This window comes from Haemaphysalis longicornis, unplaced genomic scaffold (genome assembly GCF_048455015.1).
Source record: "Haemaphysalis longicornis isolate Haplotype H1 unplaced genomic scaffold, Haemaphysalis longicornis Haplotype H1 scaffold_137, whole genome shotgun sequence".
Classification (NCBI taxonomy): Eukaryota; Metazoa; Arthropoda; class Arachnida; order Ixodida; family Ixodidae; genus Haemaphysalis; species Haemaphysalis longicornis.
Window position 1 is genome coordinate 621982 of NW_027526242.1, and position 15727 is coordinate 637708.

Consider the following 15727-nt stretch of genomic DNA (forward strand, 5'->3'; position numbering starts at 1 on the left):
CTCCCAAGTAATGCGATTAAAGGACATCGATACTGACACACCCACACAAAAATTACACACTGTCGTACACTGGAATATACATGCGACCACAGAAAACACAAACACGCACATACACAAAAAAACAAGTACAGTGCCTTGCAGTAAGGCATGTGACATCACGCCAGTGGTCTTCATACAGAGACAATTTCAAAAATATACATAAATGTTAACAAAGTTTAGTGCCATGGAAACGAAGTGAATCAAGATAGTTTCTATGTAATAATCAATCAATCAATCAATCAATCAATCAATCAACCTTTATTTTTGGTGCCCAGGAACAACCCTAGGGTCTTGGTACTGGTACACCATATACAAGCATTCATAAAAACAAACTAAAATCAAGACAACACAACACAGAAAACCGTATATATGAAAGAAACAATAAGATAAAAATAGTTACAGAGATCCCAGAAAGCAAAACAGCAAAACAGCAAAAAAAAGGAAGCCTAGTGTTAGAAGCCATGACACCCGGCCAGCAAAACGTTGAAGGCACGTGAAAAATTGAAAATACACAAGCAAATACTCAATGCACATGACGGAGAGAGATTATACACATAAAACAAAGGTTTTGTAACAAAATGTCAGGAAGTTTCAAAATGGAAAAACGAAGTTCAGCGTTACAAGCACTGACACCTAAACCGACAGAAATTCAAGCAACACAAAATCAGGAAAAGTGAAAACCAAACAAGCAAGATGATGATTTGCATAAAATAAATACGGAACAGAAATACGGCACATAAATGACATAAAGGCACTTAAGTTACAAAAGTTTTCAATTCATTAGAGAACAGAGACAAAGAGCTCTGGAATATATCAAGACGATCGGAATATTCATTATATGCACATTGTATTCTGCAGATGAACGAGCATCGTTTACTTAAAGCATCTGTTCTGAAAGTTCGAAATCTTCGGAAAAGTTTGTTCGGCAAGTTGACATTGATAAGTGCAACCAAGTCATCACACAAAATATCACCATGAAGAAGTTTATAAAGAAAGATAATGTCAGCTCTCATTCGTCGACACCAAAGGGAAGGAATACTTTTGAGACAAGACGTGCTGCCGTTTGCGTCTTCTTGTACATGACGGAAACGGTGCCTAAAGATAGAAAGGAACTTATTTTGAACCCTTTCGATGCGGTCACTATTGGACTTGCAAGTTCCATTCCAAACAACAGAATTGTATTCGAGAAGAGGTAAGCACAGAGCCGAATACAACTTTAAGAAAGGAAGAGGACTTTTAAACTCTCTAGAATACCTGCAGACAGCACCCAGACATCGAAGAGAGCGTCCGGTAATTTGTGTAACGTGGGAAGAGAAAGTCAGAGAAGAATCAAATAGTACTCCCAAGTCACGAAATTCGGTCACCCTCGGCAGTGCAGTGCTTGCTATTTGATAGGAGTATTGCAGCTGTTGAGTTTTCCTACTATAGGAAACAACTTTCATTTTTGAGGGGTTCAAAATTAAGTCGTTTTTGGTGCACCAACGATGGAATGACACGATATCAGCCTGAAGAGAATTACAGTCCTGAACATTACGCAATTCTCTGAAGATTTTCACATCATCAGCATACAACAAAAAAGAAGAATTTTTAATGGCAGAAGCAACATCGTTAATGAAAATGGAAAAAAGAAGGGGGCCCAGAACGGAGCCCTGGGGTACACCACTGGTTGCTTTGTACCTAAATGATGTTTGACCATTAACACTTACATAGCAATATCGCTCCTGGAGATAGCAACGTATAAGACCCACTAAGGAAGCGTGAACATCTAACAGAATGAGCTTGGCAAGCAATAACGAGTGGTTGACTACATCAAAGGCCTTGCTCATGTCACAGTAGACCGCATCAAGCTGGCTTCTACCAATGACTGCTGGGACAGCCTGCTCCATGAAGCATGCGAGGTTTGTGGAAGTTGAGCGACCACGCATGAAGCCATGTTGATTAGGAATGAGGACGTGTTTAAGTGAGAAAGACAAGACCTTATGAAGAGATAACTCGAATATTTTAGAGGCAGAACAAAGAAGCGACACTGGCCTATAGTTCATGGGGTCGGTTTTTGGGCCTGACTTGAAAACAGGGAATACACGACAGATTTTCCATGATCGAGGGTACGTGCCAGACCGGAGACAGTTATTAAATATTGAGGTGAACACAGGAACAAATATATTTGCATACGTTTTTAGAATTGCAGCAGGAATACCATCTGGCCCAGAAGAAAACGAGGGCTTTAGCCGCTTGATGCTGGCCCGCACGATGTTCTCATCCAATTGGAAACAAGCGGAGTAACCGTCCTGGTGACAAGAGACGCTGCCGTCATCACTACCACCGCTAAGCCCAAACAAAGAAGAAAACTGACGAGCAAAGCAGTCGGCCGCATCTGCAACCTCATCGCCGTTGGAATCCAGTAGACGAATAGATTCTTTCGTTGTACTAGATCTAGAACGAATGTACTTCCAGAAGGCTCCCGGCTGATGAGTTGCTTTAGCTTCAACTGACGCCAGGTACAAAGCATGATCACGTTTGTGCAATATTTTGCATAGGGCACGTAGGCGCCGGAACTCCTGAACGAACTGATTCGCACCAGAGCGCTTCATCTTTCTGTGCGCGCGTTCTTTGAGTTTCAGGGCATCCCGCAATTCAGAAGAAAACCAGTGTGGGAACTTGAACTTCTTTGGTAAATATTGCGGGATGTATTTCTTCATACCCAAAAGCACAATCTCAGTAAAACGGTCAACTTGTTCATTGACATCAGAGTGGTCAATGACTGTTGACCAAGGGGCAGCAGAAAAGTAGCCATACAGCCCAACGTAATCTCCCCGGGCGAAAGCGTAGCGAGGTTGCGCATTGCTTGAAATTACAGAACGGTGGAGCATTGTAGGAAGGCAACAGGAAATAGAAAGAGGAGGATGATATTTGTCGGGTATTACTAAAGCACAATCAGAGCGCGACACATTAACGCCATCGAAGTTTGAAAAGCACAGGTCCAGAATGTTTCCACTGCAGTTTTTTATGTGATTACGCTGTGCCATGGAAGTGAAAGTCGAAAAATCTAGTAACCTATTACCCTTCTGTTGAAAGTGGTGGTTGTAGTGGGAACAGGTGAGGTGGCTCCACTGAACGCCAGGAGCGTTAAAATCTCCAAGGAGGAGGACCTTGAGGTCGCAATGAGTAGTGAGCACCTGTTCAATGGAGGAGACTAACTTATTGAACGCGTCAGGAACTACATCAGGAGGAACGTAAAAAACACCAACTAGAAGTTTTTCAGTTTTAGAGATATGAATTTCGACCCATAAAGACTCACCTGCGTTTTCAATATCGCTACGTAGCACACACGGGAGAGATTTGTTAACTGCGAGAAGTACCCCGCCCCCCTTTTGTTTGCATCCAGTTAAGGCACGATCATTACGATATACATGGTAATTTTGAGGAAAATAGTCATTGGATAGAATATCAGGGCACAACCAAGTTTCAGATATAGCTATTAACGGAAAGCAAGAAGCCAGAACATTACCAAAAAATTCAGTCGCCTTAGTTCGAAGACCTCGCACGTTCTGATAAAAAACATCTAAACTAGTCATTATTATTAATAATAATAATAATATTATTAATAATAATAATATTCAATCAGTCAATCAATCATAGCCGAGGCCTTGGTTCTGGCGCACAGAGGAAGACAAAATGCGGCACTAATATACAGCAGAAACTCACAATATAAACAGTCAACGAGAAGAACGAGCGAAGAAAAAAAGAGCAATAAAATTCTAAGGATAATAAAAAGGTATTCCAACCAAAATTAGACGATTAAGAAACTCTAATGGTGGATCAATGGCAAAAGTATGTGGAACAATGGTCACAGCAGTTGGGTGAATCAAGCAGACATCAAAACATATTCGCAGATATAGCAAAAACAAAAAGCTTCAATTAAACAAGAATGTATGAAACAAAATACAGGAACTGATTTATGAAATTACAGCAACAGAAGATGGAAAGTACCAGACACATCACTGTGGCTCCTCGTGGCACAATAAATCGGGTGCGATGGAAGGCAAGTAGAATACCGTAATATATGACAAGTCAATGAAGCAATTACAGCCACAAAGTCACGAATATATAGGACGTACAAACAAGAAACAAGAACTGCGAAGACATTGCACACATAAAAACGACCTAAAAAAACTAACAAAAAAATTCTGCCGGAAAGAAGAGTAGTTATTTTATCACAGCTAACAACCCAGTCAAAAACTCCCGAAGGGGACGTTGAAATATATCAAGTTTCCCAGAGTTACAGTTATAGAGACGCTGCACTCTTTCGAGAGGAAAATGGCTGTTGAGTGCTGTACATTAAGGAAAGGGGGGGTAAACCTTGTTGTTTTTTTGCGAAACACGAAGGCTGACTTGTGCAAGTAGTTCCTGGCTTGTGATAATACCATGAAGCAGTTTATATAGAAAAGGAAGATCTAGGCGGGTTCGCCGACAACTCAGAGAGACAGGTAATGGGAATCTGGTTACTGCTAAGGCAGTCTCGGGAGGAGCAGAGGAAAAACGATGGCTGTATATTGATAGAAATTTGGTCTGAACACGCTCTATACGTTTGCTGTTAGAATGACAGGTTCCATTCCACACGTCAGAGGCATATTCTAGTTGAGGAATACAAAGTGTTTTGAATAGTTTCAGGAATGAATTAGGAGACCGAAAGTCCCGTGAAAATCTGCATACAGCACCAAGAGAGCGAAGAGCCCGCAGAGTAAGTTGATCGACATGGGGCGAGAAAGTTGTCAAAGAGCACTCCAATGTCTCTGATACCATCAACTCTAGACATGGGGCCGCCGTCAATGGTGTAAGGAAATAAAGGATGTTTGTTTTTCGGCTATAAGAGATGACCTTTGTTTTCTTTGGATTAAGATTTAATCTATTCTCTGAACACCATTTAGAGAATGAGGACACATCTTTGTTTAGTTAAACACAGTCCTCAGCAGACTCAATACGTTTGAATATTTTGATGTCGTCAGCATAGATTAGGAACGAAGACTTCTTGATTGCAGCTGACACATCGTTTATAAAAATAGAAAATAACAGAGGGCCCAGCACAGAGCCTTGGGGCACACCACTTGTTGTCCTGTACATAGCGAATAATAATAATATAATAATAATAATAATAGTAATCACAATCATTATCAATATGTGGGGCGCGAAAATAAATTAGCCATGGGCGGCGTCCTATCTAGTTACGCCACTGCGTTTTGTTAAAACTAGCGGCATGCTGCTGCAATCGACTAACGATGCTTAACTTTATTGTTGTTGTTTTTTTCTTTATCTCCTCCTGCCTCCACCCATAATACATGGCCCCGTATGACAGCCTTACGTTCAACTTATCTTTCTTGCAGATTCACACAAGAAACTAGAAGACAAAAGGGGCCCTTAACCCAAATATCCTTCTGGTTATTCGTAATTTAGCTGTGTCAGGCTACGAGCTCAACAGAACAAAGGTTAAGATACTAATAGGTTGTGAACCATATGTAACACACATGCACAAAAACGCTATGCCTCAATGGGGTATTTTCAGTTGTATGTTGTTAAGAGTTAAAATGACCTCAGTTGTAAAGAAATTACCAGCTTAAATTTCTACTGTAGGTACGTAGGGTATGTCCATATTACTCCAAAGGCATGCGACCTTCGTAATTGCGCAAGGTTGATACCGCTCAACATAGTGCCGAAAACTAGCTCCCTTAAATAAAATGAACTGAATATAAGGAACGAATTTACAGGAATTTTTTTTTCTGCGGGCCGGTTTCCTTGCGAATACAAGCGGAAAAGTTGGCTTCGTGTTTCACGCGGCTCATATAATCCAGAACCTCCTCGGTTCTGTAGAACGTAAGGGAATTGCATAGGGAAATTGAAACGGGAGTGAAATTAGAATGGTATGACTGAGGCGACACTGCCAAATTGTTCATATGTTTTGTATGCAAATGAACCAAACATATCAGAAAATACGGGGCTATACAATAAACTGAGCGCGTAACGTTATGATGGGCACAAACAAGACTTCAGAGGAATTTCTAATCACAAGAACAAAGGCAAATTTGCATACCTTTTATCTATTTATTTTTAAAATCACAGCTTCTGTTAGAATTCTATCGTTGCAAAGCCGCTTGGAGCTGCAACCAGAAAAGGTTATTCCGCCTCTCAGTTGCATTTGACGGGGGCACTTCTATGTAGGTTCTCGATTCTGTGAGAAACAGCAGCATGTCGCTCATTTCACATTCAGGGATGTGCTCCTTTTTGATGAAGATCAATCCGTCGTGACGTTCGCTGTCAGACAACCTGTGTTGAGCGAGGCTCAGTTCAAACATGCACCAGCGGCTGCGGCAGAATTCAGGGCTCAGCACGAAGAGGGAGACGCGGCTCTGCGAAATGGCTCGGCATATATTCTCGGTGATGGGAGTACCCGGTATGAAGTCCCTCTCGGCGACGCAAACGCGAAAATTGAGAAGAGGCGATTCGAGTTTGGGCAGCAGAACGTCGTGAACCCAATCCGAGTCAGAGGCATGGTAGGATGCGAAAGCGTCCCATACGTAATTCCCCACGTTCACTTTCCTCCTGTAGCCTTTGATGCCAACTTTAAGGTACAAAGATATATATATGAAGTACCAGCGGGATTTGTAAGCGCCATAAACAAGCGTGGCGGAAACGATGATACAAAGTATCCCCGGAACAACGTACACGCGATAATAGTCCACACCTACGCACTCTTCCTCTCTCCATGCAACGCTCCGAACGGGGTATCCGTGTTGTTCCTCTGGAACCTTGCAAGTCATGCACTCCGCGCACTGCACTTCGGGTTTGTCAAGAAAGTTGTGAAGGTTGTTGAGGTAGCAACTGTAGCAATCCCAGGGATTGTAGCTGAGACTCACGTTCTTTGTGCCGTTCAGGTCGAGAAACATTTCGTTGTCCAGCCATGCGAACTCATTATAACTGAGATCCAACATTTTTAGTTTAGTCATCCGAGAAAAGGTTGGCGGCGTCCACTTCTTTATTGCGTTGTGCTGGGCGAAAAGCTCATCTAGGGAACTGTTGAGAGGTTTGTCCACACGGAGTTGTTGTATGCTGTTGAAGGATATGTCCAGCACTCGCAAGGACACCAGCTGAATGAGTATATTAGTGCCATGAAAGACCGTCAGGCGGTTGCGGTTCAGGTTCAACACTAATAAGCTTGTCAAACCTGCCAGCGTCGCTTCATTGAGCTCTGGTATTTTGTTTGCCTGCAATAAAAGAACCTGCAGTTTTTTCAGGCATATAAATGGGGAGCCTTCTAGAATCTTCAGGTCGCACCCGTCCATATGTAGCTCATGCAAATTCGGGAAACCACATAGATCACGATCACGTAAAACTGTCACCTTGCTGCCACTTGTGATTAATTGTTCAGCATTGCTCTTTCTATTACGGCTGCCGGGCCAAAAGTTAAACTCCACTTCAGGAGGAACATTTGTGTCAGACATGTTTACACATGCCAGTGTTTTCAAAGAAAATATTGCTTCTGGTATACCGGGGAGCTTCGTGCCTGTCAGAGAAATTTTCTTAACCGACGGAATGTGGTCAAACGCCTCCGGATGAACGGTCTTAATAGGAGATTGTAAAAATTCAAGATTCTGAATACTCTTCATGGGAGGAATGTCGTTGAAGGAGATGTTGTGGAAATTACATCTGTAGAACGCGAAATGCCTAATAGGTGTGTCCGCGACAAACTCCAAAATCGTCGTGGGGATTTCTTCCCATGTCTCATCCAACGTAATAACTGCATCAGTGGAGAAGAAGGAAATGTTCCAGGGCATGGTGGTATTTGCGGGAGCACGAAAATATTCCGGGCCCGGGAATGCGTAGAGTAACGGGTCAGCAAAGCTGTAAACGCTGAAAATGCCACTTCGGTTGGCCTGCTTGCTGTCACACATGGCGACAGCTACCGGCGGGGGCTTGCCGAATGTCACGTCAAATGTCATCTGCCGCATGATTCTCTGCATTCCAAACCAAAGAAGCAGTCCCTGGTTGCTACATTTTTCCATCTCGATGTGATCGTAGCTACTATCTAAATGGTCATGAAAGTCGTCCCATTTCTTTAGTCGCACCTGTCGGAGAGACAGGGAGACTGGAGCACATCCTTGAGACACAGGGCGAACGGCATCTTCTGAAACCAGTAGTTGCTCCATTGTCATTACATCGGTATTAGCAGGATCAGACCCGTTAGGAATAGGTGGCTTGACATGAATGTTACAAAGAGCGTGTAGATGGCCGTTTTCATCGAAGCTCAAGTTGCAGTTCTTGAATTTACGGGGGAGTGTCGTCCGGTTCGTGGTTTGCTGGCAGGGCAGATAGGCCGAGATTCCTTCGGTTGAACATACCCAGATCCACAGAAAGAACGCATGCGTCTTCCAACGTATGGCAATCTGGAACAGTTACGAATGTAGATATCAAATAACTAATGTTTTTAACGTCACGAGTACTGAATAAAATAAAAACGGGTGCGATTTCTCCCTCGCCAAATGTCGAAGCACTGCACGTTTCAATTGCAAAAAATAAAGCGGTGATTTCTTTTTGCATGAAAGTGATCACTAATTTTACTATTTTTGACTGAGATTTTTCTGAAACGCGTTTGTTGAAAGCGCTGCCCTCTGTTTCTCTAGACCTGCACTTTTTTTGAATATTTCAACCGTTAGCAAACAACCATGGGTACTTGTAGTGTATAAACTTGCCGTTCTTTGCTACGCAATAGATTGGCCCTGTACATGCATGTTTGTTCCTTAAGATCCGACTCGTACATTAAACTGTAGTATTATTGGAGTACTGCACCTTGTAGTGAAGTCCCACATAGGGAATTACCTTATTTTCAGCAATATCCGTAAGCTAAACCTACTGATATAGAATTTGTAAGGCTCTAACAAAATTATTGAGTCTTGATCTCGTTTGTAAACGTGAATTATTTCTCCAACTCCTATTGTTCAGAGTGATTGGAATGGCACCAACACTACAGTGTCTAAAAGACACAGTAGTGTTGGTGTCATACGTTTAAAGGTGGGTTGACTTAAAAAGTCAACCCACCTTTAAACGTGTGAGGAACTGACGTTGCACCGTTCGAAACGTGGACCAACCATACTTGGCTCTGTGCATAAGAAACATTGTTTTTGTTCAGAATGCATTATACAATGTACAAGTACAACCACAAATAATATATTTTACACATAGATATCACCGATGCGGTTATGTAGCTAATAGCTTGTGAATCCGTAAGAACGTAGTCATAGTATATGCACCCCATAAACTCCTTAAAGATACGGCTTTCGCAATATTTACACGGCGGATTTTCGCTACAACTTGCTTACACGACTACATAGTTCAGGTGAAGTAATAGCAATAATGAGAAGTGGAATTTACTTACACCGTTGTACTGCATGACGTTCGGCGACCAGGTATCCTGAGCAACACTCCTCTCAGTTTCTGCCCACTATAAAGACAAGAGTTGGCCCCATAGCTTCTATTTTATGGCGCAGTGAGCTCGGAGCGGAAATGGGCATAGAAGAGGAAGCGAAGAAATGTTTGCTTGCGTGGTGGTTGGTATGAGTGTTTCTTTCCGGGAAGATAGTGCCGCGAACTAGGCACTCGGTTTGTTTGTTTATGTTTTGTTTTTACTGCCCGGCCGCGACGGGCTGTGTTATCTGTGTCCCAAGCGTAGCGCGTGTTCCATTCTTTATGTTTATGCCGCACGGGTTATCTCATTCTGATACGGAGAGCGTTTCGCCCTAACGTCACTATACTCGGGGACAACTTTCTGTGGCAATGGAGAGAAAGCTACGGGAGGGGGGGCGACGTGACGGTCGAACCACGACATTTCGCTGCGCAGTTGGAAGTAGTTCTACAAACATTATTCAATGCGCATAACATATGCAATACAAAAATATATATTTATTTTTTTCGAGCCTTGCTTTGACAATGCGAATAAATCGCCAGAATATAATCGCCAGTATGCGTTACTTTTTTTATATTATCGGTTTTGTTGGTTGCGGAAATTACCACTGGTGGCACGACGGTTCTCTTAAAAAAAATGGCGTCTTCATCCACAGCAGGTACTTTTCCGTCCGATAGCCCGCCAGTTAATTCGCCTCAAAGGATTTTCAACAAGCTTCACAACCAAAAGCTGTCAAACCAGACCAAGCAAGTTGTCTGCAACGTGTACGCCCAAGTGAGACTGAAGCAACCAGGACTCTCCGTCGTTTCCGCATTTCGTTCGGTTAGCCAGCTTACCGGCGTAAGCGAGCGTACGGTCGCACGGCTCAAGAATGAGGTTTTGCGTGGCACCCTGAAGTCCCCAAAGCGCAAAAGGCTTCGTGTATCGATTGGGAAACCGCCTGCAGTTACAGGACGGACAAGAGTACAGCGGTACGACAGCTTCACCGTTGCTGCTCTCCGATGGAAAGTGCATCAGTACTTCATTCGCAACGAGGCGCCAACTTCAGAAAAGATCCTCAGCGATGTGACCAGCGACCCCGACATGGGGCTGCCGAAGCTGAGTGTCAGAAAGATGCGTCGGCTTCTGAATGACATTGGATTTGCTTTTCGGAAGCGAAAACGTACCTCTGCGCTTCTTGAAAGGGATGACATTATCGTGTGGCGGCGGAAATATCTGCGGACTCTTCGAGAAATGCGAAAGCAGAAACGGTACGTGTTTTCGATTTGGCGGACGGATAGATAAACGTCCATTCCTGCGATTAAAATAAAAATTTCGTATGTAACATTATTTGACAGTTGAAATGTAACAAGAAAAAATAACTATGGAAGTTCTCGTACAGCCAAATATTTTATTGCTGAGAGGTACTTATCAACACCGCTCCACGTGCATACTGGCGTTCACTTTATAATTTTCATGGCGTTTTTCTGTATCCCTGCCTCATGTTCGTATTTTGCATGCTATTCTGCTTCAGCTTGTGAAGGGACAAGTATGCATCGACATGTTATAATAATGTATGGATAGCACTCAGTGAGTGGATTTCGTTAGCCATGTTGGTGGTGTACGTTCTGCGAACATTTTTTTATTTTGGTCTTTTGCGGTGCCACCAAAAACTAAACATACCTGTCTGCGTAGTAGAATGATGTTAGGTGCAAGCAATAAGTGCCTTTTCTGTCTTTACAAACCCTTCTCCCCAAAGAAAAACTGACAGGTATTCCCTTCGTTTTCGTAGGAGTATATACTACCTCGACGAGACTTGGGTCAATGCTGGGCACACCAAGGGCACGGTGTGGGAGGACACCACTGTGTCATCCCGTGAAGATGCCTTTCGCAAGGGTCTAACTACTGGGCTTCGTGCACCAACAGACAAAGGTTATCGGCTTTCGTCAAAGAGTGCTTCCACTGACTACCACAGTGAAATGAATGGCCCACGCTTTGAGAAGTGGTTCGCAGAACAACTTCTACCCAACATTGAACCACGCAGTGTTATTGTCATGGACAATGCCCCGTAACACAGTGTTCGGACCGAAAAGCTGCCCTCGACGTCGTGGCGCAAGGCCGACATTCAGTCTTGGTTGACTGCAAAAACCATCCCGTGGCGTGATGACCAGTTTAAACCCGAGCTCCTTCGGCTGGTTAATGAGAACAAACACAAGTTTTTTGGATACCGGATTGAAGCCCTGGCCGGAGTTGCTGGTCATGACATTGTTCGGCTTCGTCCTTACCACTGTGAATTCAACCCTATTGAAATGGTGTGCGGCCAGGTTAAGGGGTATATTGCTACCAACAACACTTCATTCACTCTCGCTGACGTTGAACAACTAGTCAACGAAGCCATCGCCCTCGTGACTCGCGAAAACTGTGTCCGGGACTGCGCTCATGTGGAGCGTCTTGAGAAAGAGGCCTGGGAGAGGGATGGTGCAATCGACACCAGAATCGACAACGTCGTGATTCCGCTGGGTTCCGACTCCAACAGCTGTAGTGACTGCAGTGACAGCGAAATGAGCGGCGTAGAGGAACTGTGATGAAATCGGTGTGCGCTGACTTATGTGGTGCTGGTCGTGCGTAGCGAGTGACTAGGTGCTTTGTTTACGGTTGTGGTGACCGGAAGCTTGGAAGTACCCTCGGTTGGTGCTGCTTTTTCGTGGCAACTTACAGAGCCCCCTGTTTAACTTTCCGATGCCCAGTAGCTTGGAAGTACGCTTTGTAGGTTATGTGGTGCTGGCCTTGCGTGGCAAGTGACGAGGTACTTTGTTTTCCTTTCTGTTGGCCAGAAGCTTGGAAGTACGCTCTGTTGGTTTATGTGGTGCTGCTTGTGTGCAACAACTTACAGGACACCTTGTTTACTTTTCTGATGCCCCGCAACTTAGGAGGTAGCTGCTCATACAGGGGTGGATTTGTGCAGCACCAGGCAATCATTTGGAGTGGTTGTTGCTTGTTGTCAGTGTGCGAATTAGGCTTCAAGTTGTCGGTTGTGGGTGGCAGCTAAGATGCACTTGCTGTACCTTTGTCATGCATAAAATGAAACCTGACCACGAACGCTGGTAGCAAGCATTGATGAGTGGCACGTCACATATCCTGTTTCACCCAGAAGAAATGCAATGGGAAAATTTTATTACAACCCAAGATGTTGTAAACAGCCTCTGCAAACAGCAGTTACCTGTGCATGACATGACAAGATTGGAAGAATTATTTTACAAGAACTGCGAAATGGTAGTAATATCCAGAAATGCATTGTTGAGTTGTCTATCTTTTGTAATTATTTCAGTCATCTGAAAATATACTACCATCAGTTGCACATCCCTTAGCGAAAAGATGCCGTATTTTTAATGTATTTTGAATGCATTTAATACATATGTTACCTTTGTATTTATTCTGTATTATTTTGTCCACATTCCAAATGCATTTCGAATACATTTACAATGTATTTAAAATGTACCTCAAAAATACATAAGCAGTGCATGAAAAATATATATTTAATGCATTTTAAATGCATTCAAATGCTCAGAAAATGTAATTTGAAATTCGTGCAAAATGTATTAGTAATGCCTTTTAAATGCACAGAAAATACTGCTTCAAATATACTCAAAATGTGTTACTAGTTTATTCTAAATAAAACCGAAATACATTGAGAGATGCCATGGCAATGTGTCTTAGGGGGAATTGTTAACATTCAGCTAGAAAACATCATATTGTGGTTTCAAAAAGTTTAATAGGCACTAGGCTAAAGATATGCTCCATTGTGAAAATGTAAACCGGCCATGCTCGGAATGCGGGACAGCAAATGACTGAAAAGAACAGCATGTATGCGCAAAAATTGGCAGTTTGAAACTTGTTTATTGTACACCTCAGTCGAGTGGCCAATTTTGCCATTACTAAGCAGCAGGAATGAATGCCTTTCAGCCACCTCGGTAGCCAGCGCAGATGAAGCGTTGTGCATCAGAGTCCTCGTACTTCGGATTCTCTACGCGGGAAATTTCACCAGCACGTGCAGTGAAAAGAAAATGGGAAAATATTTGTGAAACACTTTTTTGGAGGCAAACAAATGTCAAATCAATCAGCCCTTTTCTCTAGCCGTGCCAACGTCCCTCGCGAGCAAAGATTTTTACGTTCCCCTTCAGAGAGAAAAAAAAACCCGCCGTGAAAACAATGCCGCTTTGAAGGAGGTAAGACAATTTATGTAATGGTAAGCATAGTTTATATTGTCACGCGGCATCGGATCTTCAATACCATTTTTAAGAAAGAGTGGTGGGTGGGGGGGCGGGAGGCTTATGTTTGGACATTGTCTAGGGATAAAAATTAGCGAAAAGTGGGAAAAAAAGACAGAGCTAAGCTAACAACGTTACCCAACATGCAACAGAGTTCTTAGAGTTATGCTACTTCTCTTTCTTAGGCGCTTGAGTTAACTTGAAATGGTGGCAATTCTAGTTTTTCAGCTAACTTGGGCAAAGCTGGTCTGTGACCTCACAGGACGCTAATAAAATAAGATAAGCAATAATCTTATTAACTACAATTATTATGTGTTCCATATTTCGGCGTCACCTTCTTCGGAGATTACGTTCTAAAAAAATACTTCGCAGCGAAACAATTTAAAAATGCATGGGCAGGATTGCAGTAGAAAGCTTACATAAAAGTCATTAGTTTGGCGTGTGCACTCAACAATGCTTTCAAAGGAACAGCAAAGTAAGGCCATTTCGAAAAACAAGAAAAATTTCACGCCGTCCTTAAAATAACAAGCTCTTATATCGTAGGCACCTAACCGAAGCGATTAAAACAAGCAACGCCAGAAAACGTGTATTTGTGCTTGCATACACATGGAATTTTTTTGCTCTCCACCGCACATCTCCGGCAGGTAATTTTATACTTCTTGCTTATACTTCTAATACTTTCGCGTACGAGGAGCTCAAGTTTTCGGGCCACGTCGTCAACGCAGGAGTCCTGCCTGACCCGGCAAAAACTTCAGCCATAGCGAATTTCCCGAGACCCAAAGACAAGAAGGCCATGCGAAGATTTCTCGGACTGTGCGCATACTACCGGCGCTTAGTCGGAAACTTCGCACGCATTGCAGAGCCACTCACGCGCTTGACGAAGGATTGTACCCCTTTCAGCTGGGAAAACGCCCAAGAAAAAAAATGGCCGCGTATCTGCTCCTTTGCAAATGTCGACAAAAAACGATAGCTTCAAGAAAATTAAAAAGAGCGCAAAGGACGAGGACAAAGAAACACATTAGACGGGACGCGCGCTCTCGTCCTCGTACTTTGCGCTCTTTTTAATTTTCTTGAAGCCATGAACCAACTCGCCCAACAATCCATTTTATTAAAAAAAAAACGATAGTATTTACCGACTTTTGCCAAGTAAATAACTCCCTTCGCTTTCCCACCTATCATGTTGTTCCTCTTGCGCCGCGCTCCTCCCAAGGTAAAGATGCCGAACGTTTCCTTAAATCGTTTTAAATTTACCGCGTTCCACTGCTCCAGTCCGGGTGTCTCTATGCCAACGCTGCCGTACGGCGAAGACGCGCGTGAATCGACGCGCCCTACTTCAACGTTTATAGAACCGCGTTTTCCTACTCCACGTGCGTTGCAAACAGAACGTGGAACCTATCTAATGGAACCTTTCGGAAATCTTGCCGGTTGATTTCTCAGAATGGCGCTAGAAGCTATAGTGGCGCGGGCGACAACAGGCGACGGCGGAGTGATTTTTTTCTGCAGTTGATGAAGTATTTAATTTCGCAAAAATCAAGCATGTATGACTTTTTATAAAGGAACACTGCAAATATCACTTCTGTATTAATTATTTGTCTTATATTTGCGTAATGTCTTGTTCTTTATCAACACTGTTGACAAGTATGAACAATACGCCGGACTTAGACGGGTGGATTTACTGTGACTATATAAGAATACTAGCGGTAGTACCCGGCGGTGCCCGGGTGGGCCATTATATTAAGGACAGCAATGAGTATAACACAAGTTCGTTTATTTGTTAGTCGCCATATTAGGCTACTTAATTGGGAAATAGTACCCACTCGGGAGCGCCTGCCTGCTGTCAGTACATGGGCTCCAACTGCAGGCGCGTCGTGGTAATGTGAAACGACTGGCACTCGTGTTTTACTCCAACTCTCGCTAAACAAATTGCACCAAGGTGGCGCGCTCGAGTGAGGAAGTGAGTAAGTGAAAAAAAGTTTTATTGAGCCGGCGA

At 43.3% G+C, this 15727-nt stretch overlaps 2 protein-coding genes across 2 annotated transcripts; one reads left to right on the forward strand and one right to left on the reverse strand.

Moving 5' to 3' along the window:
• Positions 1-2821: 2821 nt before the first annotated feature.
• On the reverse strand, positions 2822-9648 carry LOC144164742 (toll-like receptor 2). The gene is made up of 2 exons (XM_077695031.1): positions 9464-9648; positions 2822-8474 (listed from the first exon to the last, which is right to left on the reverse strand). The coding sequence occupies exons 1-2, from the start codon at positions 9476-9478 to the stop codon at positions 6168-6170; spliced, it is 2322 nt and encodes a 773-aa protein (XP_077551157.1). The 5' UTR covers positions 9479-9648; the 3' UTR covers positions 2822-6167.
• Positions 9649-10126: 478 nt separating this feature from the next.
• LOC144164745 (uncharacterized) lies at positions 10127-10876 on the forward strand. Its single transcript, XM_077695033.1, has one exon. It carries the CDS (start codon positions 10127-10129, stop codon positions 10772-10774), a length of 648 nt encoding a protein of 215 aa, XP_077551159.1. The 3' UTR covers positions 10775-10876.
• The last annotated feature ends 4851 nt before the right edge of the window (positions 10877-15727 follow it).

Excerpts from the sequence above, each read along its gene's own strand:
- LOC144164745 (XM_077695033.1), top strand. The coding sequence starts at position 10,127 with ATGGCGTCTTCATCCACAGCAGGTACTTTTCCGTCCGATAGCCCGCCA.